General features: G+C 49.0%; 2 protein-coding genes across 3 annotated transcripts in view; one reads left to right on the top strand and one right to left on the bottom strand.

Annotated features, from left to right (window-relative positions):
* The window catches only part of LOC132808362 (gastrula zinc finger protein XlCGF26.1-like), a 39,582-nt gene extending 13,478 nt beyond the window's left edge, over positions 1–26,104 (bottom strand). The window contains exons 1-3 of the mRNA XM_060822109.1: positions 25,966–26,104; positions 18,793–19,812; positions 4,162–4,170 (exon numbers count right to left, since the gene is read on the bottom strand). Coding sequence (XP_060678092.1) covers positions 4,162–4,170; positions 18,793–19,404 — 621 coding nt within the window. The 5' untranslated portion in view covers positions 19,405–19,812; positions 25,966–26,104. The remainder of the gene's footprint in view (positions 1–4,161; positions 4,171–18,792; positions 19,813–25,965) is intronic.
* On the top strand, positions 9,372–12,889 carry LOC132808360 (sulfhydryl oxidase 1-like). Of its 2 annotated transcripts, XM_060822108.1 has the most exons (3): positions 9,372–9,828; positions 12,610–12,714; positions 12,827–12,889. In XM_060822108.1, the coding sequence occupies exons 1-2, from the start codon at positions 9,413–9,415 to the stop codon at positions 12,674–12,676; spliced, it is 483 nt and encodes a 160-aa protein (XP_060678091.1). In that variant the 5' UTR covers positions 9,372–9,412; the 3' UTR covers positions 12,677–12,714; positions 12,827–12,889. The 2 variants fall into 2 exon arrangements, with proteins under 2 accessions (XP_060678091.1, XP_060678090.1); XM_060822107.1 differs by having other exon boundaries at positions 12,610–12,875.

Below are 26,104 nucleotides of genomic sequence, written 5' to 3'. Positions count from 1 at the left end.
CGGGACAATCCTCCTTCTCCACTCAAAAGATCGATAAAATTCCAGTCCCAATGAGTCAAGCTGGCTGAGGCAATTAGTTCAAGATGTGCAGGTAAATCCTCCTGTGAAAGCCGGTAAATTAGAAAGTCATCGCTGTCAGTATCACGTAGAATCTCAGAGTTTAACAGATCGATTTCACGGAATATTCATTCCACGCCCATAACCCAAAACCTGTGAGTCTCCATCCCACACACTCTCCCTACTGCCGTACCTAATACACTCCCTCCCAATTTTTCTGATTCCTGACATTTGGCAGATCTAGCTCCAAGAAAAGTTAAGAATTAGAACCCCTACAGTGTGGAAACAGGCCCTTCGGCCCAACAAGTCCAGACCGACCCTGTGATGAGTATCCCACCCAGACCCATTCCCCTATATTTACCCCTGACACGTGCACCTAAGCTACACATCCCTGAACACTCTGGGCAATTTAGCACGGCAACCCACCCTCACCTGCACAAGGTTGGACTGTGGGAGGAAACCGGAGCACTCGGGGAAAACCCACACGGAGAGTCACCCGAGGCTGGAATTAAACCCAGGTCCCTGGCACTATGAGGCATCGGTGCTACCTACTGAGCCACCATGCCACCCTCATGCAGTTTGCAAACCTAGTTATCTGCCCCCCCCCCGTCTCTCTCTCTCTCTACCATATTGACAGACCAAGATGTGGGGGGGGAGGGGAAAGAGAATCAGAGCAAGAACTTTGCTTTGGTAACAAGACCTAGAACATGCTCGCTCTGAGGATGTAGTGGAGTCGATCAATACCCAAGTGAGACTGGAGGGACCCTATAGAGGAATACACTTACAGGACTCTGTGGATATAGAGAGGAATGAGTCTGACTAGATTCATCCACAGAGTCAGCATTGAGCCCAGTATTCTCCTGTCCTGTAACGGGTATGACTGGAAATACATGACATGTTGTGGTTCTGTTCGCCGAGCTGGGAGTTTGTATTGCAGACGTTTCGTCCCCTGTCGAGGTGACATCCTCAGTGCTTGGGAGCCTCCTGTGAAGCGCTTCTGTGATCTTTGCTCCGGCATTTATAGTGGTTTGTCTCTGCCCGCTTCCGGTTGTCAGTTCCAGCTGTCCGCTGCAGCGGTCAGTATATTGGGTCCAGGTCGATGTGCTTATTGATTGAATCTGTGGATGAGTGCCATGCCTCTAGGAATTCCCTGGCTGTTCTCGGAGCAGGAGGTTTGACGTTTTGGGCATAACCCCTTGATTAGGAATGTGGGGTGGGCCCAAAGGGACTGAGAGATAAATGGGAGGGAGGTGGGACTGGGGGAAGGGAGCTGAGAATGCCATGGGTAGATGAAAGCAGGGGAAGAAGGTGACAGGTCAGAGAGGAGGGTGGAGCAGATAGATGGGAAGGCAGATGGACAGGTGGGACAGTTCAAAAGAGCATTCCCAAGTTCGAGGGTTGTATCTGGGATTGGGCTGGGGGAAGGGGGGGAAATGAGGAAACTGGTGAAATCAATATTGATCCTGTATGGTTGGAGGGTCCCAATGCAGAGGCCTTCTTCCTCCAGGTATCAGGTGGCCTAGGACCCTGCAACCACACGGCTTTAACATCGAGTTCACCAGTTTCCTCACATTCCCTCCCCCCACCCACCCCAGCTCCAACCCTCCAACTCAGCACCACCCTCTTGAACTGTCTCACCTGTCCATCTTCCTTCCCACCAATCTGCTCCACCCTGTCGCCATCACCTCCCCCCCCCCCCAACCTGCATCTACCTTACCACCAGCCCCACTCCCACCTTCCTATTTATCTCTCAGCACCCTTTCCACACCCCTCCACCTCCCCCTCCGCAATTCCTGATGAAGGACACGAGAGAGACAGAGGGACACAGAGACAGAGGGACAGAGACAGCGATCTAGACCAATGCATCCAGCATATGCACCTTTCCTGAGTTCACCTCCTTTCACTTCACTTCCTACAAACCAACAGTTTAATCCCAAAATGAGAAAAGAAATGGAATAGGAGGGGTGAGAAGAGAGGGTGCTGTACTCACAGAGGTTGGTGCAGTCTGGGGTAACACTCAATCTTCATTCAGAGAGAGAGAGAGAGAGAGAGCGCGAGAGCAGCAGGAACTCATGATCCAAGTTCCGCATTCAAACATTGAGGGGATGCTCTGATTGGTAGGAGGACCAGCCTTCCTTCCGGTCCTCCAAGGCTCCCCATTGGTCATGCCTCCCCGGGTCGAGGTGAAGGGAGGGGCGCGTGGGGAGTGGTGGAGGAGAGAGGTCACGTGGGCCTGGGCGTCACAAATACCAGTGCCGCCGCGTGACGCACGGCGTGGTGGACCATTGGGAAAGGCTGGAACGCCGCACGGGCGGGCGCTCCGTCCAATCAACGCGCGGCCCTTGTGACGACGGCGGTCCCTCCATTCGCGTGACCGGTTGCTCCTGCACATGCGCCGTTGTGGTGGGGTGTTAAGGGTAGCTGATGTTGTGTTGGTCTGGAGTGTCTCTGTGTCCAGGAAGAGGTGAGTGTGGCTCAGTCAATGAGCATCAGTCAGACCCTGCTGGAGCATGGGGGAAGGTGGAATATTAGGTACAGCAAGAGTTAAAGAGTGTGTGGGATGGAGATTTACAGCTTTTTTAGGTAATAAGTCCCTTTCTGAACAATACTGGGGGATGGGTAATATCAGAAACAGCAGAGTGAGAATTGAAGAAAAGTGTGTGTGTGTGTATGTATGTATGTATGATTTGCAACACTTTTTTTTAAAGTTAAAAATCACACAACTCTAGGTTATAGGAGAAAATGAGGTCTGCAGATGCTGGAGATCAGAGTGGTGCTGGAAAAGCTCAGCAGGTCAGGCAGCATCCAAGGAACAGGAGATTTGATGTTTCGGGCATAAGCCCTTCTTCAGGAATGAGGAAAGTGTCCTCATTCTTTCCTCATTCCTGATGAAGGGCTTTTGCCTGAAATGTCTTTTTTTTTCCCCTGCTCCTCGGATGCTGCCTGACCTGCTGTGCTTTTCCAGCACCACTCTGATCTCCAGCATCTGCTGTCTTTTTTGCCTGGAAGTTTTACTAGCTACCTGATGAAGGTGCAGAGCTCTCAAAGCTCGAACTTCTAAACAAATCTAATGGACTACAACGTGGTGATGTGTGATTTTTTTTTACCTTTGTACACCCCAACCCAACACTGGCATCTGCATATTGTAACTTGATTGTTTTAGGGAAGTTCTACAGAAACTAGAATGATCTGTTCTGAATTCCTGTCATGTGCAGGCAGCAATGACTTTTGTAATCCCCCTTTTCACAGGATATGAGAAGAGCAGCTTTGCAGGTAGAGCTCCCCAACTGAGTACCATGTGAAGGTCTGACAGAGCCCCTTGATTCGTGGGACAGGAGAGACGTCCCTCTTTCAGTCCAGAAGGGGCAAATTCTTCGAACATTTTTGTCTGCTTCAGTAGGCTCTTAAAGTATCGTCTTTACCTGAACCACAGGGGCACGTGCCTGAGCCAGTTTGCCCACTGTGGGGAAAGGAAGTCTCAGGAGGCATTCCGTGCGCCATGGAGAAACCGTGGAAGTGTGGGGATTGCGGGAAAGGATTCTGCTACCCATCCGATCTGGAGATCCACCGCCGTGTCCACACCTGGGAGAGGCCGTTCAGCTGCTCGGTGTGCAGCAAGGGCTTCTCTGACTTGTCCACCCTGCTGGCCCACCAGCGGGTCCACACCGGGGAGCGGCCCTTCACCTGCTCCGTCTGCGGCAAGGGCTTCACCCAGTCGTCCAACCTGCTGACCCACCAGCAGGTCCACACCGGCGAGGGGGCCTTCGCCTGCTCGGTGTGCGGCAAGGGCTTCACCCGGTCGTCCAACCTGCTGACCCACCAGCAGGTCCACACCGGGGAGCGGCCCTTCACCTGCTCGGTCTGCGGCAAGGGCTTCACCCGGTCGTCCCGCCTGTTCTCACACCAGCGGGTCCACACCGGGGAGAGGCCGTTCACCTGCCCCGAGTGCGGCAAGGGCTTCACCTGCTCCTCCAACCTGCTGTTGCACCGGCGGCTTCACAGCGGCGAGCGCTCGTTCATCTGATCCGTCTGCGGCAAGGGCTTCACCCGGCTGACCAACCTGCGGACACACCAGCGGGTCCACACCGGGGAGTGGCCATTCACTTGCCCCGTCTGCGAGAGGGGCTTCGCTCACTCCCAGCACCTGCTGCGGCACCAGCGGGGGCACAAGTGACGGGGCCAGGTGCTGTGAGTCACCGCCCAGGGCTGAACCCTGGGTGGGAGGGCGGAGGGTCACTGCAGTTGCTGTGCTCCCATCCGCTTGGCAGCCAGTGGCTCTGCGAGCCTGCGACTGCGCATTTCCTCCTGAAGTAGAGATGTACAACACAGAAACAGACCCTTCGCTCCAACTCCTCCATATCCTCAACTAATCAAGTCCCATTTGCCAGCAATTGGCCCTATCCCTCCAAACCCCTCCTTACACAGATACCCAAGTGGTTGCCTTTTAAATGTTGCAATTGTACCAGCCTCCACCACTTCCTCTGACAGCTCATTCCACACGCACACACCACCCTCTGTGTGAAAAATGTTGCCCCTTAGGACCCTTTTTAAATCTTTCCCCTCTCACCCTAAACCTATGCCCTCTAGTACTGGCAAAAGACTTTGTCTATCCCTATCCATGCCCCTCATGATTTTATAAACCTCTCTTAAAGTCAACCCTCAGCCTCCGACGTTCCAGGGAAGACAACCCCAGCCTGTTCAGCCTCTCTCTGTAGCTCAAACCCACCAACCCTGGCAACATCCTTGTCAATCTTTCTGAACCCTTTCAAGTTTTGCAATATCCTTCCGATAGACTAGAAGTGCACATAATACAGAGGAACTTCGATTATCCAGAATTAGATGAACCAGTACGGTGGCTCAGTGGTTAGCGCTGCTACCTCACGGGACCAGGGACCCGGGTTTCATTCCTGCCTCAGGCGACAGACTGTGTGGAGTTTGCACATTCTCACCGCGTCTGCGTGGGTTTCCTCCTAGTGCTCCGGTTCTGTCCCACAGTCCAAAGATGTGCAGGTCAGGGTGAATTGGCTATGCTAAGTTGCCCGACGTGTTAGGTACATTAGTCAGAGGGAAATGGGTCTGGGTGGGTTACTCTTTGGAGGGTCAGTGTGGACTGGTTGGGCCTGTTTCCACACTGTGAGGGATCTAATCGTCAAGCGACTGAAATACACCCTGCATGTGTCCTTTGGATAATCGAGGTTCCTGTGTATTCCAAAAGTGGCATAACCAACGTCCTGTCCAGACCCCAACCCCGATACTCAGTGCTCTGACCAAAAAAGTGATCTGCAGAATCTGCGGGACTTGCTAAATCCTGGGAGGTAAATCACGTGTTTCTCCTTCTCTTGCAGGTGGATCCAAGATTTTTCACTCTGTCCCATTGAGTCTCCAGTCAGGTCCTTCAGCTCAACTGGTCTCTCTCAGTATTTCTGACCCATGTGAGCCTCTACGCACCTCCCCTTCACTTGCTCACACTTGATTTCCCTTACAGCAGCATTCCCTTCAGTTCCTTTCTCCCTGACGTCTGTATCCAGCTTCTCCTTAAATGCCGTCCACCTCGACCTGCTACTGTGGGGGTCATTCCCGCTGCAGACAGAGGTCTCTCCTTTGTAACCTCTTCAAAAGATTTACCGCTGACTTCCCCCTTCAGTCTTTTCCATTTCTGGGTCTCCCCGCTGTTGCGAAACTTGGAATGGTTCAGAAAAGATTGACAAGGATGTTGCCAGGGTTGGAGGATCTGAGCTACAGGGAGAGGCTGAACAGGCTGGGGCTGTTTTCCGGGAGCGTCGGAGGCTGAGGGATGACCTTATAGGGGTTTACAAAATTATGACTGGCATGGATAGGATAAATAGGCAAAGTCTTTTCCCTGGGGTTGGGGAATCCAGAACTAGAGGGCATAGGTTTAGGGTGAGAGGGGAAGATATAAAAGAGACCTACAGGGCAACGTTTTCATACAGAAGGTGGTGTGTGTATGGAATGAGCTGCCAGAGGATGTGGTGGAGGTTGGTACAATTGCAACATTTAAGAGGCATTTGGATGGGTATATGAATAGGAAGGGTTTGGAGGGATATGGGCCGGGTGCTGGCAGGTGGGACTAGTTTGGGTTGGGATATTTGGTCGGTATGGACGGGTTAGACCGAAGGGTCTGTTTCCGTGCTGTACATCTCTTGACAAAGCCTTGTCTGAGGGTGAAATGTTGTCATTCCCGTTGATGCGGGTGGTCCCCTGTCTGTTGTCCTTTTTGTTTCCTTTCTCGGAAAGGACGTCGCAGACATGGGCAGCGTTCCCGAGCCCCGCTCCGGAACGGGCTGTTCCGTCCTCTTCCAGCCCCCGGGGGGGTAAGGGGCAGCTTGAGTGCAATGCGAGTGTGGGCCGTTCACCGGGAAGGTGCCAATGGGACGGGAGAGCGGTACCGGTAATGGGGCGAGGGGGAGATGCCTCAGACCGCCAGAAACACTGGGGCAGCTGTTCGCGTGCTCCTTTTGGATCTCACAGCACAGGGAGGCCTTTCATCTGATTACCTCCCCGTCTCTGGCTCTCTGTCTCTCTGTGTCTCTCTCTCTCTCTCTCTGTGTCTCTCTGCATCTGCCTCTGCGTCTGTCTGTCTCTCTGAGGTGACAGCGGATTCCAGCATATTGCTGCTTGCTGGGTAAACCTGTTTTTCCTCTGTTTTCCCCCTCTCTTTCCTGCTCAAACCCCTGAACTTCAGGCCGCCCCTGACCTTGTCACTATCAGTGAATAGGGAACAGCTTTTCTTCCTCCACCTTATCTGAACCTATCACAATCTTCCCCACTTTCACCAGTTGTATCTGTGTGTGACCCTCTCTTTCTGTGTCTCTTTCTCTCCTAAGCCCCCTCCCTCACCACATCCCATTTACCCACCCCCTCCTGTCATGCTCCCACTTTCAAACGGTCTCGTTGTGTTTTCACTGCCTCTTCCCCATCGTTTCCGTCAAGCACCTCATCTCACGCTTAGAACCCCTGCAGTGTAGGAGTAGGCTCTTCAGCCCATCCAACCCACACCTCACCCAGACCTCTGCCTGTAACCCTGCAATTCCCACCTAGCCTACACATCCCTGGGCACTATGGGTAATTTAGCACGGCCAATGCCCCCTAACCTGCACATCCCCAAACACTATGTAATTTAGCACGGCCAGTCCACCCAAACCTGCACATCTCTGGATACTACAGGACAATTTAGCCTGGCCAATCCTACACTAAGGGTGGATTGGCCATGCTAAATTACCCATAGTGTCCAGGGATGTGTAGGTTAGGGTAGATTGGCCATGCTAAATTACCCAATCCTACATATCCCTGGGTACTGTTAGGATAAAATAGGTCAAGGGAGGGTGGAGCTATAGCTGCTGTTTGGGGAATCGAAACTGTAGCTGTAGCTGCTGCTTGGGAAATCGAAACTGTTGCTTACGTGGCCAGCTCAGCTGCCAACGCCCAAATGAGCTCAATAACAGGAAACGCCTAGCAAACGCGAAATGTCCTAATAAGGCAATGCTTAGTAGCTCCGCGAAGCTCTGCTTAGCAAAGAGTATATCAGGAGCAGATTTGGGAGGGGAAGGCAGAACGCGCCTTCTCCAGTGAATGCATGGTGATTCACTGTATCAGCTACGATTCTGCATTAAAGCCTGCTTGTGCCAAACAATTGAGCGTCTGTTGTCTCTCCTCCTAAAACGAACATGCAAGAACAGATTCTGTCCTAACAGTACTATGGGTAATTTAGCATAGCCAATTCACCCTCACCTACGCATCTTTGGATGGTGGGAGGAAGCCGGAGCACCCGGAGAAAACCCTCGCAGGCGCAGGCTGGAAATGTGCAAACTCCACACGGACAGTCGCCCCGAGGCTGAAATTGAACCCGGGTCCCTTGGCGCTGTGACCACTGAGCAACCCCTTATAATCCGCCTGCGTTAAGTTCCTTTTGTCACCTGGAGGAATGTTACAGGGGGGAGCGGGGTTTAAGTCTTCTCTGAGCTGAGAGAGGACACAGGAGATGCTCCTCATCATGCTTTCATGTGTCACGTTGCATAATTCTTAGATTTTACATGTAAATGTCTAGTTGGGGTTAGAATTCTTGTAAATATAGACAAACGGAACCACTTGTTGAGACATTTCACCAAACCCCAAGTCGGCAATTGACATGCCCGCCCCTGAAAAGAGAACCTTTCGTGGGGTCAGAGTTGACATTGAGAATAGCGAAATGAACACTGTCCCAGTCATGTTTGTACTTTTGCTGACAGAAGGGCAGTTTGCAGTCAGCAGGAACTGGTGGGTTCAGAGGCTGCGGGCCAGGTCTGCGCTCGGGAGCGTAAATCCCAACGGGAACCAGAGGCGTTGCTAACGTTTAAGCCAGCTGAGCTTAGCAAGAAAAGGCTGCGACCCTGTGCTTGAACTGATCAGCCGAAACTTTGGGCGTAGCCAAGGAGATCTGAAGGCGAAGCTAACGGGACGGTCTCCTTTCTCAAAAAACCCAGAAAACATGAGGGATACCAGGAAGAATTCCGCTGAATTCCAGAGAGCTGTGGCATGCCGTTGATTTGGTACAATGAGCTTTTAATGTGAACTCTCATGAGGGAGTGCAAACGAACTCAAGTTGAAATGTAGCTCCGTAAAGTGTTGTGTAACAGTCATAGCGTTGACCGTTGTTGAACGTTTTGATGCGGTCCAGTTTTCCTTTTGTTTTTTAAAGATGAGATGATGTTTTGTGGTTTTTGGATGGGTTGGGTACAGAGTGGGAGGTAGGGTGGGCTGGGATCTTCCATGTTGATGGGATTTGACAGTGAATTTTGCTTCGTCAATTATTCAGACTGTGTGCCTGGAGAGAGGGAGGGTCTGACCCTTGGGAAGGGTGCTGGCGGGGTGTGGGCGGGAGGTGAACCTTTGCAATGTCCAATCAGAAGGCTAAGTGTTAAGATAACAAGAGCAGATATTTAGCAGTCGATAAGTGCAACATGTAAGCAGTTTGTTCATATGCAGCTCAAAGGCTGTCCCCAAAGTTAAACTTAGTATGGCGCCTACCCACTCAATCCAGTTACCCACCCCATTTCAGGGTGGATATGTGAACTATCACTAATTTTGGTTCTTCTAACGAATAAAACATTTAAACCTAGCTGTTCAGGAAAGCAAACAAGTTTAAAACTACAGCCATGCTGCAGTTAAACTCAATAGACTTACTCAGAGCAAAATACATGTTCCCTGAAAGTAGTTGAAAGTTAACATAGTTGTATTAGATGTCGGAATATCTGTTTAAATGGAGCCGTGAGCTTTCCCAATGTAGACAGGGCTCCTCGAAACGTGGCAGTGTCCCCCCTGCAGCTGCAGAGCGAGACAGGAGAGTTTGTTTTTGTGAATGAGCAGTTGTAGCGCGAGGTGGCTGTTGCTTGGTGACGGTGAGGCTCCCCCGGCCCCGCCCATCCCCCCGTGCAGACGTCACGCGGGGGTGAAGGCGGTTGGGAGGAGAAGTCGCTCGGGAGGAGAAGTCGCTCGAGCGGGGAAGCGGCGGCCGTTAGGAAAATGGCGCCGTGCGGCCCGGGGCAGACCCCCGTCACTGGTCACCGCCGCCTTCCTGGTGCAGCTGCTGTGTCACGGCCACACCGGCCGGCTGTACAGCAGGCAGGAGCCGGTGACCATTCTGGAGGCGGATGGGGTTGAGGGCCTGCTTGGGAACTGGTCGGCCGCCTGGGTGGTGGAGTTCTACTGGTCGTGGGGCGGCCCCTGTGTCAACTATGGGGCCACCTGGAAGGTACTGGGCCCGGGAGGTGAAAGGTGAGGCAGGTTGTGGGGGGGACGGAGGGGAAGGAATGTGGGGCCTGTCCTGTCATAGTCACATTTTACACTCACTTTCCATCTGCTTTTACTGGCGCTTGTGCTGTTTACCCCTCACTGTTTTATTAATCCTTTGCTGTTACTTGTACAATTGCTGAGGGTAGTGTGTAAATACTAGTGAAGGATACTATGCACCAGCATGTATATGTTCCTCAGTTATTGAAGGGGCAGGACCTGTTGAGAACGGTTAGTAAAGCAGGTTGTGCACTAAGCCTTGTTAACATCGATATGTTCACTGGAAAAGTTGACTTTTTATTATTTAGCGTCGTAGAGATGTACAGCACGGAAACAGACCCATTCAGTCCAACCTGTCCACGCCAACCAGATATCCTACATTAATCTAGTCCCCTTTGCCAACACTATATCCCTCTACACCATTCCTATTCATATATCCATCCAGATACCTTTTAAAGGCTGTAATTATACCGGCCTTCACCACTTCCTCTGGCAGCTCATTCCATACCTGCACCACCCTCTGCATGGAAACATTGCCCTTCAGGTACCTTTTATATCTTTGCGGCCTCATCCTAAACCTATGTCCTCTAGTTGTGAAGGTCACCCCAACACAGAGGTAAAGACTTAAAAACTTTGCATTTGTCTGGCTGCTCAATCAAATATCGAGCCACATGGGGGAAAAAAATATCGCTCTGCCCTTTTGGATCTCCGATAGTCATTTGGAAACTTAAAATCTGTCAGTAACACCAGCATTGCTACAGAGCATATTGTGTACACTCCTCGGTGTCAACAAGTAGCGCACATGTTTGCTAATGTCACCAAAACATTGGGCGTGTTCCTTATTGTCGGCAGAAAGGGGGCGAAACCTACTTTTGACACTGGAGGACCGGAAGGAGACTTGTCCTCCTGCCATTCGGAGCTCCCCTATTGGTGAATGTGGAAGTTGGGCCATGAGGTTCTGAAGTTCCTGCCCCTCCTCTCAATGAAGTTTGAGCTTCAATCAGACTGCAGCTTCCTTCCTCTGTCCAACATCTGTATGTACAGCATTCTCTTTTCTCACCCCCTTTTCCATTTACGTTTCATTCTGGGGTTCAATTGTTGACTTGGAGCAACTGAAAGGAATGGGAGTGAATCCAGTGAGGGGACAGATTCTGGAAAAATTAGTCCAAGCCTTTGTCTCAATTGACAAAATAGACAGGCAGGAGACTGGAAGAATGCAGCAAGCCAGGCAGTATCAGTGGGTGGAAGAGTTGAGGTATCTGGTGTAACCCTTGTTCAGGATTGGGGGTAGGTATAGGGAGAGCTGTGGAACAAGGATGTGCTGGGGGCAGGGTGATGAAGTGAGGATAGGTGGAGACAGATAGAGGGTACAATAGACAATAGGTGCAGGAGTCGGCTCTTCTGCCCTTCGAGCCAGCACCACCATTCATTATGATCATGGCTGATCATCCTCAATCAGTATCCTGTTCCTGCATTATCCCCATAATCTGGTTGGTGAATGGGAGGAAGGAATCTAGTCAGCAGGGAAGAGTGGAAGGGGCTGGGAAGTGAGTTGGGGGATGGGATGGGAGATTATTTGAAATTGGAGAACTCAGTGTCGAGTCCTCCGGGCTGCGGACTGGTCAGACAAGATGAGGTTTTGTTCCTCTAATTTGTCAGAAGGGGAGTGGGAAGGGGCATTAAAATGGGTGGAGACTGGGAAGTCCACTCAGCCTCTGCGGACCCGGCTGTGATGCTCGGCAAACCATTCCCCAAGTTTACTTTTGGTCTTCCTGACGTAGAGAAGACCACAACTGGCAAAGCACAGTGGGTCGAGCAGTAGGACAGTCGTATTTTGGGGCACAAGCTCTTCATCAGGAATGATGCGTGGATGTTCAGAGGGGCATTGGTGTCCTTCTGCGCCAGTTGCCAGACAGGTGCAGCAGGCAATGAGCAAGGCAAGTGGCATATTAGCAAGAGGAATTAAGTTCAGAAGTGGGGATGTCTTCCAGCAGTTAGGGGGTCATTGAATATATTCAAGGCTGAGTTCACGTGATTTTAATGTGGATGCTTGTGGGGGAAGGCAAGAAAATGGTTTTAAGACCAGTATCCAGTTTTAAGACCGTTCCAGAGTCAGACAGCACAGAAACAGACCCTTCAGTCCAACTAGTCAATGCTGACTATGTTCTCAAACTAAACCAGTCCCACCTGCCAGTGATATGGATCTCTCCAAACCTTTCCTATTCATGACGTTACTGTACCTGCATCATCCACCACTTCCTCGAGACATTTAGCCCTCACGTGAACCACTCTGTGTAAAAAACATTGTGCCTTTCAAGTCTTTTTAAAATCCACCTAGATGAAGGTAGAATCCTGTCCCTCAGGATTCCCTCCAATAATGTGCCCACCACTGATGTCAGGCACACTGGTCTATAGTTCCCTGGCTTGTTCTTACCACCCTTCTTAAACAGTGGCACCACGTGAGCCAACCTCCAGTCTTTTGGCACCTCACCTGACATGCACAGTATGCTGTATGGAGATGCTGTTTCTGATGGATTTAAAGTGTCCAAATGCCACAATTTCTCCCCCACTCACTTGACATAACCGTGCAGGCTCGTCGCTATTTGATGTTCATGATCATATCAATCTCAATGAGGTCACCCCTCAACCTCCTGTGCTCCAGTGAAGACAGTCTCAGCTTCTCCTTATAACTCAAACCCTCCAGTCCTGGCAACATCCTGGTAAATCTTTACTGAACCCTCTGTAATAGTATTCTTCCTATTATAGGGCCACCAGAAGCCTTCTCAGTACTCTACAAGTGACTTCACCAACATCCTGTACAACTTCAACATGATGTTCCAACTCCTTTATTCAATGGTGTGAACAATTAAGGTAAGTGTGCTGAATGCTTAACATCAATCTACATTTGTCAATATATCATATCAGTTGCATGACACTGTGACCTTTTGCTCTTAACTCCGTGTCTTATGATCCTGCTCCACAGCTACCCGATGAAGGAGCAGCACTCCGAAAGCTAGTGCTTCCAAATAAAACAGTTGGACTATAACCCGGTGTTGTTATTTTTAAACCTTGTCCCATCTCGTCCAACAGCAGCACCTCCACCTCCTTTCTAATGAGCACAGCCCATACCTCCCGGTGCTGCCAGTAAACTGCCAATGAAACGATGCAGTGCCTGCACTCCTGAAAAGTTTATAATTTCTAATGAAACCAGCTACTCATTCACTGCTCCATCTGATACACGACTTTGGAAACTTAGTGCAGGAGGCTGCAAGAAATGAGCAGCTTTAAAACAAAAACCGCTTGGAGCTTTCAATGAGAGCCTGAGCCCAGCAGTATGTTCTGGTTACCTTTATTGTGGCCCAACATTGTTACAGCTTCAGATGCCCCCAGCAAAAGGGCAGAGAAAGAGTAGCTGTTTTTTAGACAGCTCAACAACAGGGGGAGGAGCAAGGGGCAGGGCAAGGCCAACAGCAGGCCCCCGCACTACGCCTGCGTTGCCTTGCACAGTTTACAAAAATCCCTTCCCCTTCAGAGACTCCCCACAGTGTGGAAGCTGGCCACTCGACCCAAAGACTACACACCGATCCTCCAAAGGGTAACCCACCACACAATTCCCCAACCCCGATTGCTCAACATTTACCCCTGACTAATGCACCTAACCTGCACATCCCTGGGCACTATGGGTATTTCAGTACTGTCAATCCACCTGAACCTGGACAACTCGTATATGCTGACCAGATATCCCAACCCAATCTAGTCCCACCTGCCAGCATGGGGCCCATATCCCCCCACAGTTGCCTTTTCAATGTTGCAATTGTACCAGCCTCCACCACTACTTCTGGCAGCTCATTCCATACACGTACCACCCTCTAAATGAGAAGGTTGCCCCTTAGGTCTCTTTCATATCTTTCCCCTCTCACCCTAAACCTATGACCCCTAGTTCTGGACTCTCCCATCCCATGGAAAAGACTTTGTCTATCTATCCTATCCATGCCCCTCATGATTTTATAAACCTCTATAAGGTCACCCCTCAGCCTCTGACATTCCAGGGAAAACAGCCCCAGCCTGTTCTGTCTCTCCCTATAGCTCAAATCCTCCAGTCTTGGCAACATCCTTAGATTAGATTAGATTACTCACAGCGTGGAAACAGGCCCTTCGGCCCAACAAGTCCACACCGACCCGCCGAAGCGTATACCTTCCAGACCCATACTCTGGGTGTTTGCAAGGACTGCCACAAACACTACGTAGGACAAACAGGAAGAAACAAAAAAAAACAAACAAACACAAAAACAAACTCTCCTGTCCCGCTCTGCAGCTGCAGGGGGGGACACTGCCACGTTTCGAGGAGGCCCTGTTACATTGGGAAAGCTCACGGCTCCATTTAAACAGATATTCCGACATCTAACGGAATGGTCTCATATCTAAAGGGGGCAATCTGCATTTTAAAGGGACATGGATATTTTAACGGGTATTTCAATAAATACAGAGATGTAAATGGGCGAGATTACATTTCAAAGGGATGTGGGCACATTCAAAGGGATATCTTAATATGTAAGCTAACGCAGTTATATCGAAATGAATCTACATTTCGAAGAGACGTTGCCCTATTTATAAGCAGAGACAATAGATGTGAATTCTATCTGTGACCCAATGTTGAGTCAAACTGACATTTTTCTTAGAAAAGTTCTGCACTTAAATTACATTCTTGAGAAGGTAATGTATAGATTAGAGTGTAGGTTAGGGAGAATTGGTTGTGCTAAGTTACCCATAGTGACCAGGGATGTACAGGTTAGGGTGGATTGGCCATGGGAAATACGGAGTAAGGAGTTGGGTATGCGTGGGATACTGTTCAGAGGGCCAGAGTGAAATAGATGAGCTGAATGGCCTGCTCCCACATTGTCGGAATTCGATGACCCTCCCCACAAAGGAGCATTTTATCTGCATCTATCCTGCCAAACCCTTTCAGAATTCTACTGGTTTCAATAGAGGTATACAGCACAGAAACAGACACTTCGGTCCAATTCATCCATGCCGACCAGGATTCCAAACTAAACCAGTCCCACTTGCCTGCATTTGGCTCAACCTTTCTATCCATGTACCCATCCAAATGCTGTTTCAATGTTGTCACTGTACCTGCATCTACCACATCCTCATCAAGTTCATTCCACATACAAATCACCCTCTTTCAAAATGTTGCCCCTCTGCTTCCTTTTAAATCTCTCTCCTTACATTAAAAAAAATGCCCCCCAAGTTTTGAGTTCCCCTACGCTAAACAAGAGCCATTTTCTATTCATCTTATGCCCACTCCTCATGATTTTATCAATCTCACTGAGGTCACCCCCCAACCTCCTGTGCTCCAGTGAATAAAGTCTCAGCCTCTCCTTATAACTCAAACCCTCCAGTCCTTACAACATCCTGGTAAATCTTTATTAAACCCTCTCTAATAGTATTCTTCCTCATACAGGGCCACCAGAACTGTACTCAGTACTCTGAAAGTGGCCTCACCAACATCCTGTACAACCTCAACATGATGTCCCAACCCCTCTCCTCAGTGGTGTGAACAATGAAGGCAATGTTGTGAAATGCATTCTTAACACCTTATCTAGCAGTGTTGCAACTTGCAAAGAACTATGTACCTGAACACTCCCCCCACCCCCTCCCCCCATGTCTGTGTTCTCTAACACGACTCATCGCCCGATCATTATCTGTACACGTCCTTGTTTTAGCAAAAATGCAACCCCTTTCTTTTATTAAGCCTCTCTCTCACACACATACTCTGTCTCTCAGACAGACAGACACACACCCCTCAACACTCTCACACTTGCAGGCTCATACTCCATGACACTCTCACTTTCCCAAGCATGCGCGCACACACACTTCTGTGCACACACTCACGCACACACTTCTGTGCACACTCACGCACACACTTCTGTGCACACTCTTACTCTCTCATGCACACACACACACACACACACTACTCCATGGGGTGAAATTGTATTGGCAGAATTATATTTGCAGATACATTCAATTTTGTTCAAAAAGCACACAATCTGCAGGCAGTCAATGCATCTAATATTTTACAAATTCCGACTTTGGAAACAGAACCGGTCTGATTCAAGGTTGGAATACTGACAGACTCAAATCTCACACCTTTAATGCATTGTCTGAGTAGAGATATCTTTTCTTTATAAAACCTTATGTCATCTCAAGAACATTGTTACATATTAATGAACCAAAGCCCACACCCATTCTAAGAGATGAAGACTATCTAAGTTTGTTCAATATATTCTATCAGTTGCATGACACTGATGTTTTGACATAAGTTCTGTGTCTTATGTGCTGATGAGGCAAGATGGTACAGATGAGGCAATAGAGAATTTCAGATCACCGAGGAAGGATTGAAAGAGAGAGTTAAGAAGAGCAAAGAGAGGACACGAACAGTCTTTAGCAACTAGAATAAAGGAGAACCCTAAAGCTTCCCATAGGCATGTGAGGAATAAAAGGTTGATTAGAGTAGGAATAGGGCCAGTCAAAGACAGAATTGAGCAGTTGAGAGGTGAATTCTGTAGAATTCAGAGAGGTGCTAAATGAACATTTCTCATCGGTGTTCACTCAGGAAAAGAATGAGGTACGAGATATTAGATTCAAAAGGATGGAGGTTAGTTACACACAGGTGTTATCAATTCAAGGAGTGAAAGTAGAAAAGTCCCGTGGGCTGGATGGGATTTATCCGACTATTCTCTGGGAAGCTAGGGAGGAGATAGCAGAGCCTTTGGCTTTGATATTTGAGTCATCATTGTCTACGGGTTTAGTACCCGAGGACTGGAGGATTGCAAATGTTGTGCCCTTGTTCAAGAAGGGCAGCAGAGATGACCCAGGTGATTACAGACCAGTGAGCCTTACTTCTATTGTACGAAAGATTTTGGAAAGGATTATAAGAGATAAAATTATAATCATCTAGTAAGCAACAGTTTAATTTCAGATAGTCAACATGGTTTCGTCAAGGTCAGATCGTGTCTCACAAACCTCATTGGGTTTTTTGAGAAAGTGACTAAGTATGTAGATGAGGGTAGGGCAGTTGACGTGGTGTACTTGGACTTTGATAAGGTTCCACATGGTAGGCTGATGGAGAAAGTACAGAGGCATGGAATTGAGGATGCTTTAGCAGTTTGGATGAGAAACTGGAAGAAGGCAGCGAGTGGTGGTTGATGGAAAATATTCTGTCTGGAGTCCAATTACTAGTGGTGTTCCACAAGAATCTGTTTTGGGACCACTGCTGTTTGTCATTTTTATAACTGACTTAGACACAGGTATAGGTGGATGGATTAGTAAATTTGCAGATGACACTAAAGTCAGTGGCGTACTGGACAGTTTGGAAGAATGTTACAGGTTGCAGGGGGATTTGGATAAACTGCAGAATTGGGTTGAGAGGTGGCAAATGGAGTTCAATGCAGCTAAATGTGAGGTGATGCACTTCAGGAAGAATAACAGGATGGCAGAGTAGTTGGTCAATGGAAAGATTCTTGGTAGTGTGGATGTGCAGAGGGATCGAGGAGTCCATGTGCATAAATGCCTGGATGTTGCAACCCAGGTGGATAGTGCTGTTAAGAAGGCACACGGTGTGTTAGGTTTCATTGGTAGAGGGATTAGTTCCAGAACCGCAATATCATGCTGCAACTATACAAAACACTGGTGCAGCCATACTTGGAATATTGTGTACAGTTCTGGTTGCCCCATCATAGAAAGGATGTGGAAGCATTGGAAAAGGTGCAGAGGAGATTTACTGGATGTTGCCTGGTCTGGAGGGAAGGTATTATGAGGAAAAGCTGAGAGACTTGGGTCTTTTCTCATTGGAAAGAAGGCCGTTAAGGGGGGATTTGATGGAGCCATAAAAGATGATCAGAGGATTAGATAGGGTGGACAGAGAAAGACGTTTTCCTAGGATGATGACGTCAGCTTGTACAAGGGGGCATAACTACAAATTGAGGGGTGATAGCTTTAAGACAGATGTCAGAGGCAAGTTCTTTACACGGAGAGTGGTAAGGGTGTGAAATGCCCTACCTGCTAAGGTAGTCAACTCAGGCACATTAGGGAGATTTAAACAATCCTTAGATAAGCGCATGGATGATTTTGGGATAGCGTAGGGGAATGAGCTGAGAATAGTTCACAGGTCGGCGTAACATCGAGGGCCGAAGGGCCTGTTCTGCGCTGGATTGTTCTATGTTCTAAACTTAGTGCAGGAGGCTGAAAGAAATGAGTAGCTTTAAAACAAAAACCTCTTGGAGCTCAAAGCTTTCAATGAGAGTCTGAGCCCGGTGGTAAGTTCAGGTAACCTTTATTGCAACCCAACTTTGTTACAGATTCAGATCCCCCCCAGCAAAAAGGCAGAGACAAAGTAGTTGCTTTTAGAACAGCTCAAGGTGAACGTGCACACACCACACCTCCCCTGTCCCTACCCCCACTGTCTTTACGATTGGTCAGCACTAAGTTGTCCCTTTGTAATTGGATCCTTGGTACAGCCGTAACCCGGAGGAAGTATTGCCTCACTCAGCAATTTCAACCCATACCCTGTCTCCAAGTAAGTTTCTCCCCGCTCCTTTGCCAGGAAGGGGAAGTGTAGAGTCAACCAGACTGCTGTGGGTCTGGAGTCACGTGTAGGCCAGACCGGGTAAAGGATGCAGCTGGAACGACTGAGTGAATCCTTTCCCACAATGGCGGTTCCCTTCCCTAACAAGGGAGAGAGGGAATCAGATGGGGGCTTTCTCCCCTGCACCACCCCCTCCCTGAAACGGTCTCATCGTTAGATTCCAAACTCCACATTTCTGACTGAATACCAATTCTGCCATCTGTCGTGGCGGGATTCAAACCCGGGAGTCCCCGGAACCGGGTTGATATTCCAATCGATAATGGGACTCAGCCGTCACTCCTTCAATCCCCCTGTGATGGCACATGAACTCGCTGGTGTCTCCGCAGGTGGGAGGAGCGGGTGAAACCCTTCCCGCACTGAGAGCAAATGAACGGCCTCTCCCCGGTGTGGATCCGCTGGTGCCTCAGCAGGGAGGAAGATATGCTGAAGGCCTTCCCACACTGAGAGCAGGTAAAGGGCCTCTCCCCCGTGTGGATCTGCTGGTGCTTCCGCAGGGAGGAGACATGTGTAAAGGCCTTCCCGCACCCGGGGCAGCTAAAGGGCCTCTCCCCGGTGTGGATACGCAGGTGGCTCCGCAAGGCGCAGACATGGGTAAAGGCCTTCCCACATTCGGGGCAGCTAAAGGGCCTCTCCCCCGTGTGGACGCGCCGGTGGCTCCGCAGGTGGAAGGAATAGCTGAAGGCCTTCCCACACACAGAGCAGCTGAAGGGTCTTTCCCCGGTGTGGATCCGCTGGTGGCTCCGCAGGGTGAAGACGTCGGTAAAGGCCTTCCCACAGTCAGTGCAGGGGAATGGCCTCTCCCCGGTGTGACTGCGCCAATGAGTCTCCAGGGTAGACGGTACACGGAAGCCTTTCCCACAGTCACCACACTTCCACGGTTTCTCCACAGGGTGGGATTCCTCAGGTTTCTCCATGGCCACAGCTTCAGCTGCTCACAAACACGTGTAGAGCCCCTCCCTGCTGTGAAATCACCTTCCCAGGCCGTATAACTGTTTCAGGCTCCACACACAGTGTGCTTCAACAGTGGGGTCTCTCGTCCAGTCCCACCTGATGCTGAAAACGTCTTCAAACATGAACCGAAAAGCGTTGATCCCTCTCACAGAAATCACAATCAAAAATCGTTGCTGTCCCGATGGATTGAGTGACTGTCAGACATTGACATCAAAGTGAGGACTACAGACGCTGGAGAGTCAGTCAAAAAATGTGGCGCTGGAAAAGCACAGCAGGTCAGGCAGCTTCCGAGGAGCAGGAGAGTCAATGTTTCGGGCATAAGTCCTTCATCTGTTGATTTTGAAACTTCAGTCTTCAGATTTTCAAATACTCTGCAAAAAGAGATTACAAGTCATCACTATCAGTGCAGGGTAGAAATTCAGAACAAGCAATTCTACTTTCTGTGGAATATTCTTTTGTTGTTCCACAAAATTGAAAGCACCATCCCACTCTCCCTTCCCCTCTGTTCTCACTCCGCTCTAACTAATTCCCCTGAAGGTGCTGTTTCAGGATCTTACAGGGACAGAAAAAGCAAAAATATCAAGACTGACATCTCTCTGAATTTTGGATGCCTCCACCTGAAAGTTACTATCTTTCACAACACTGGGATCCTGCTGAGAGTGAGCAGGTCTGATTCTGGGAAGCAAAAAAAAAGTGTCAATTCAGGGTGGAAGGACCAGACACAAAATGGTTAATGACCCCGGGAAGGTGGGAGCAAAATGAGACATCAAGGCATTAACACCGATACATTTCAGTCAAACTCTTCCGCTCTCAGTCAGGGCAAAACATGCTCTGAAAGTCCAGCCTTCACAACCACACTTCTGCTTTCACTGAAGACAATTAGAATCACACAGCACAGAAACAGACCCTTTGGCCCAACCTGCCCAGATATCCTAAATTAATCTAGTCACGTTTGCCATCACTTGGCCCCTATATGGGCCGGGTGCTGGCAGCTGGGACTAAATTGGGTTAGCTATCTTGTCAGCAAGGACGAGTCGGACCGAAGGGTCTGTTTCTGTGCTGTACATCTCTATGACTCCAGTCGCATTTGCCATCACTTGGCCCTGACCCATCTGAACCCTTCATATTCAGATGCCCGTCCAGGAGCCTTTTAACTTGTCATCGTACCAGCACCCACCACTTCCTCTGGCAGCTCACGCCATCGCTCAAACGACTCCACGTTGAAAGCGTGTGGTCTGGTGCACCAGATGACATCAGGATAATCTCAGATCGTTCCAGATCGCATCGATACTCAGTCAGTGGCTTTCCCGATCAGGATGTTGTCCGTGATCATACAGGTCAGTGGGAAGGCGATCCCCCACCTCTTAGTTCAAGTATCTCTACGAGAACTCCCTTGCTGGAGGGTCCCTTGGAGACACTTCAACTGGACTTAATTGAGTTGTAGAAATGAGTTGAGTTGCTATAAATATGTTTTGCTTATTGTTGATGTCTTTTCTAAGTGGACTGAAGCCTACCCTCCTCCTAACGCTACTGCTGAGACCGTGGTGAAGATTTTGTTTAAGGAAATAATTCCCCACTTCAGTATACCTGCGTGCATTAGCTCGGACAATGGACCACACTTTGTAGGTAATACTAACAGAGAACTCTGTTCCCAGCTTTGTATTTGTCGGCAACTGCATGGTGCTTATCATCCTCAGGCGGCCGGCCTTGGTGAATGTTTTAACCAGACTCAAGACTAAACTTGCCAAATTAATGGCCGAGTCTGGCCTCTCCTGGTTATGCTAATCCCTGTGGCCTCATTCCAGATGAGATCCATGTCTGTCGGCAAGACATGACTGTCTCCAGCAGAGAGTCTCTCTGGTCACCCCCTCCGTACCCCTTGGTACAATTCGGCTCCTTTCTCAGTCTACGTCCACCGCATGACCGAAGCAATGGTTGGTTATGTTCTTGCTCTAACTAGTGTTTAGCGTGCCTGTCATTCCCAGGAGCGTGCGGCCTACAGCGATGTTCCCTCCCTTTCAGCCTCGTCGCTGGTAGAGCCTGGTTCGTTGGTGCTCGTCAAGACCTGGACTGGCAAAGGTCTCCAACCTCATTGGGATGGCCCCTTCCAGGTTTTACTTCCCACCCCTACGGCGGTCAAAGTCGCTGGGCGCTCGGCTTGGGTCCAACTGCACCATTGTAATTTGATTGACCGCTGCAGTCAAAAGTGGGGAAGAGGAGGAGAGAATACTGGAATCCCAACAAAAGGAGTGGCCACTGTCCATTTGGGTTTTTGGATTTTGCTGTTGTTCTAATGTTAACCTTATTACAGATACTTGAACTAAGAGGAGGTACATGTGGGGGATCGCCTATCTCCTCACCTTTCTGATCATGTACAACGTCCTGATGGGGAAAGCCACTAAGTATGGATGCGACAAGGAATGATCAGAGATTATCCACCACCCATGCTGAGGAGATGTCATCCGGAGCACCGGACCAGATGCCTTTGACGTGTGGAATGTGATGAAGATTGATTATTGCAATGGACTCTTACATCAGAAAGACCAGGTGGTCCATCTGGACAGTAGAAATCAGTGGCAGTTACCATGTTTTTTTTATTTTACCTGCAGACGCAAGCCTAGTGAGGATAAAAATGATCAACCTCGTTATTATGGTAAATATTTTGAGGATGCCCGGGAACACCTTCCCTTTTTGCAGAACGGGCCGACTCGAGAAAAGAGAAGCCTGATAGGGGAAACTCCACAATCCAGCAACTGATTTATACAGGCCCACAGAACGCTCTTCGCCCCAGAGGCAGTAGTATGTTACTCCTCTCTATCGGGAGATGACTTACTTGCCCCGTCCCAGTCCCCGATTCCATTCTATTCGTCAGACTTCCTACTGCCGACCCTGTGAAGAGAAATATCACTTTCCAATAGCTCCGGTCTGTGTATACAAACAGCTGGTGTAACACTAGCTGGGGTACAGCAGGCCTTATGGGGCACATGGACCTGGAACGGACTAGGTGACAATACAGGACATCCAATAGGATGCAGATTCCAGAGTACCCTGAGGTTGGAAGAACCACAATTCCCTCCTTTGTGGCCTGACCATTCGAGGAAATAAGACTAAAGAGGCCCTGGAACAGAGGAAACTGGGATTATCAGACCTGTGTCTTTACTCTATGCAGAATCGGGATGCCTTAGACTATATACTTGCCCGGGAGGGTGAGGTCTGCACCATTGTCCAAGATAAATGCACTATGGGCATTCCCGATCTCACTGGCAATATTACTAAGATACAAGAAGAGATCCAGGTATTCCTTGACAGAATGACTGAAGGGACCAGTTGGGGAAACTGCAGGTCGGGCTGATGGTACAATTGGCTTATCAATTTAGCTATTTATGTTTGTCGGTATTGCTATTGTTAGGTATTTAATTGCTCGGCTTATGAGGTCCCTTAGTGATATAGATTTGCTCCAGAAGATGCTCCTTTTGCGTTCCGATGGCTCACCCACACGTGTCAATGGCGATGATAAATATGACCAGATGAGCTGCGAAGATGGTGGTGCCGCTCTGCAGGATGTTGATGGCTGGACCACCTTGAAGGGCATGTGTTTGGACTAGCCTTCTCTTTCAGTGATCGCGGTGCAATCAAAGGGAGGAATGAGGGTGTGGACATCTGGGTGATAAAGTCTATAGCCTTAAAACTTGTCTTTAAACATTCAAACTAAAAAGTAATGCTGAATTATTCAAATCATTTACTGCACTAGAAAATAAACAGGCAGGAAGGCTCAGAAAGAGGAGAGAACTTAAAGATAGGGACACCTGGGCTCACCAAGTGATAACAGGATGCTGTAAGGCAATTAAGAAGGTTTGCCTCAGCATCAGTGAATCTGTGCGAACAGGACACCAAGTGACTACATTCACAGCCGTTCCCTTGTGAGACCATTTTAGTGCTGAGGCTGTTGAATCTCGTACAAAATTAACTCTTAGTGCTTATCTGCTCTGGATTGGATTGAATTGAATTGCATTTTGGGACTTTATGATGAGAGATTTTTATTCCAGGCTTCCAAAGAGTACGATCTCCAGGACAAACCAAGAGAGAGGCTTTACAGGTCTGAGTCCACAAAGGATTCCCTGGGCCACCTCAAATCTCCACTTTAACATGGGAGGTAGGACAAAATAGCTTCTGCTTGGCTAACTCGGTGGGAACTGAGTCAGGCAGATACTGGCGACTCAGAACAAACAAGAAACCACAGACTGACGTAAATCCAGTGAAAAAAATTGCAAATGCCAAAGTAACAAATGTGAACCTAACCATTAATCGCAGAAGTAACGGTTTAACCCTAACCACCAGACAGGACAAATACGATTCCAAGAATAGGTCGTCTACAAGAAATGATGATAGATTAGATTAGATTCCCTATAGTTTGGAAACAGGCCCTTTGGCCCAACCAGTCCACACTGACCCTCCGAAGAGTAACCCACCCAGACCCATTTTCCCTCTGACTAATGCACCTAACACTATGGGCAATTTAGCATGGCCGATCCACCTGACCTGTACATCTTTGGACTCTGGGAGGAAACCGAAACACCTGGAGGACACCCACGCAGACATCGGGAGAATGTGCAAACTCCACACAGATGGTCACCCGAGGCTGGAATCGAACCTGGGACCCTGGTGCTGTGAGGCCGCAGTGCTGCCCTAGGCTAAGTCAAAAATACACGAGGACCTTGCGGGATCTGATTGGTTGTTACTTTGTGATTATGCTCAATGTCTGACTCAAAACAGTGTACATAAGTTCTATACAAACTCTGTAAAAGTCGGCAGATTCTTCTGGAACTTTGGGGGTACTCATCAGTGGCCCAGTGGTTAGCACTGCTGCCTCACAGCACCAGGGTCCCAGGTTCAATTCCAGCCTTGGGGGGGGGGGGGGGGGGGGGGGGGGCTGGCTGTGGGAGTTTGCAAATTCTCCCCATGTCTGCGTGGGTTTCTTCCCACAATCCAAAGATGTGCAAGTTTGGTGAATTGACCATGCTAAACTGCCTGTAATGTGAGGTGCATTAGTTAGAGCGAGATGGGTCTGGGTGGGCTACTCTTCAGAGGGTCGGTGTGGACTGGTTGGGCCGAAGGGCCTATTTCCACGCTGTTGGGAATCTAATCTAATCCTTCTGGGCTGATCAGAGTCTACCGACCCGGCCGTATCAAAGAATAAACTATTGCTTGTGTGATTGACAGTCATTTCCGGGTGTATTTATTGACCAATTCCAGAAATCCGAAGATCCGGACAGCAGTCCAGATCAGAACAACCAGATAGGAAATGGTTACTGTCCCCAGGAAGTGGGGAGCAAAATAAGATATCAATGCATTAACACCAACACCAAGACGAAACTGAACATACAGACGTGACAAACATTAGTGGCAAGCCAGAATCACAGATGTACAGCACAGAAACAGTCCCTTCAGTCCAATTCGTCCATGCTGACCAGATATCCTAAATCAATCTAGTCCCATTTGCCAGCACTTGGCCCATGTCCCTCTAAATGCTTCCCAACATATACCCATCGAGATACCTTTTAAAGGTTGTAATTGAACCAGCAGCCACCACTTCCTCTGGCAGCTCATTCTTTACACACACCATCCTCTGTACATAGGAGTTGCCGCTTAGGTTTAGGGTGAGATTTAAAAGAAATCTATGAGCAACCGCAGATCAAGGATCGTGTCTGTGTACCCTCGCCATGCCCCACATTATTTTATACAAGGTTGTAGGGTCACCCCTGTGGGACATGGGTAAAGCAGTGTTACTTCTGTAACCATAATTGCTTCTGCAAGGTAAATGAACTAACGCCAGGGTATAATTGCTTCAGCCAAGAGTGGAGTTAACAAGAGTTAAAATTATGTGAAGGAATTATATAATTGCTTCTGTATTAGTTAAAATGTGCATACTAGAGTGAAATGTGCCTGCAAACAATGGTAGATATTACAGACAAACAGATAAAGGTGGTGTGAGGCGAGGGGGTGTAGGTTAAACTAGATATGCTCGTACAAACAGTTATATGCATCTGTTTCCTGCTTCTGCAAAAACAAAATAAAACACAATCAAGGAGGTCAGAAGGCTCAGTGTCGGCGGAAAATGGGAGGAAATGTTGCTTTCGCAAACAAGGAAGCAGCTGGCAGTGAAAGAGGATATACGCTAACACTTTGTTCACGCACATGGCCGGATTAAGGCAAGAAATAGACAAGAGTAATGGGCGCCACCGGGAAAGAATGGAAGGACCAACCGATCTTTTGCGGATCAGCTTGGAACATCAGAGCGGGGGAATGGGAATGAGGGAAGGAAGCTGAACGTGCTGGAGCCAAAGTGGAGGAAGAACAGAGAATGCAAAACCGGCTTGAAGCTGCAATGAGGAATATTGCATGTGCTGTACTTGTACCTGTTGCAGTTACAGGTGGGAATCGGCTGCATTTTAAACGTAAAAACAGACAAAATATCCAGCCCTCTCCCTTCCGTCCCTCCTCACCCGGGTAACTAAGACACATACCTGAGTTTGCGGAGTCTGCTCCCTCCCTGGATTCACTCCAGTTGCTACAAGTGAACAGTTTCCCCTCCTCCCATCTCTGTCTCCCTCCCAGGATGAAGAGTTACCCAGAGGGAAGGAGATTCACTTTGAAACTGACCGG

The sequence above is a fragment of the Hemiscyllium ocellatum genome (genome assembly GCF_020745735.1).
Source record: "Hemiscyllium ocellatum isolate sHemOce1 chromosome 27 unlocalized genomic scaffold, sHemOce1.pat.X.cur. SUPER_27_unloc_5, whole genome shotgun sequence".
NCBI classification, from domain to species: Eukaryota; Metazoa; Chordata; class Chondrichthyes; order Orectolobiformes; family Hemiscylliidae; genus Hemiscyllium; species Hemiscyllium ocellatum.
Note: the sequence above shows the minus strand (reverse complement) of the source record. Positions and strands in the feature narration are given on the sequence as shown.

Bases quoted from the DNA above. Each gene is read 5' to 3' on its own strand.
- LOC132808360 (XM_060822108.1), top strand. From the start codon at position 9,413: ATGAGCAGTTGTAGCGCGAGGTGGCTGTTGCTTGGTGACGGTGAGGCT. The intron at 9,829-12,609 runs GTGAGGCAGGTT...TTCCTATTATAG, and splicing joins CTGGGCCCGGGAGGTGAAAG to GGCCACCAGAAGCCTTCTCA.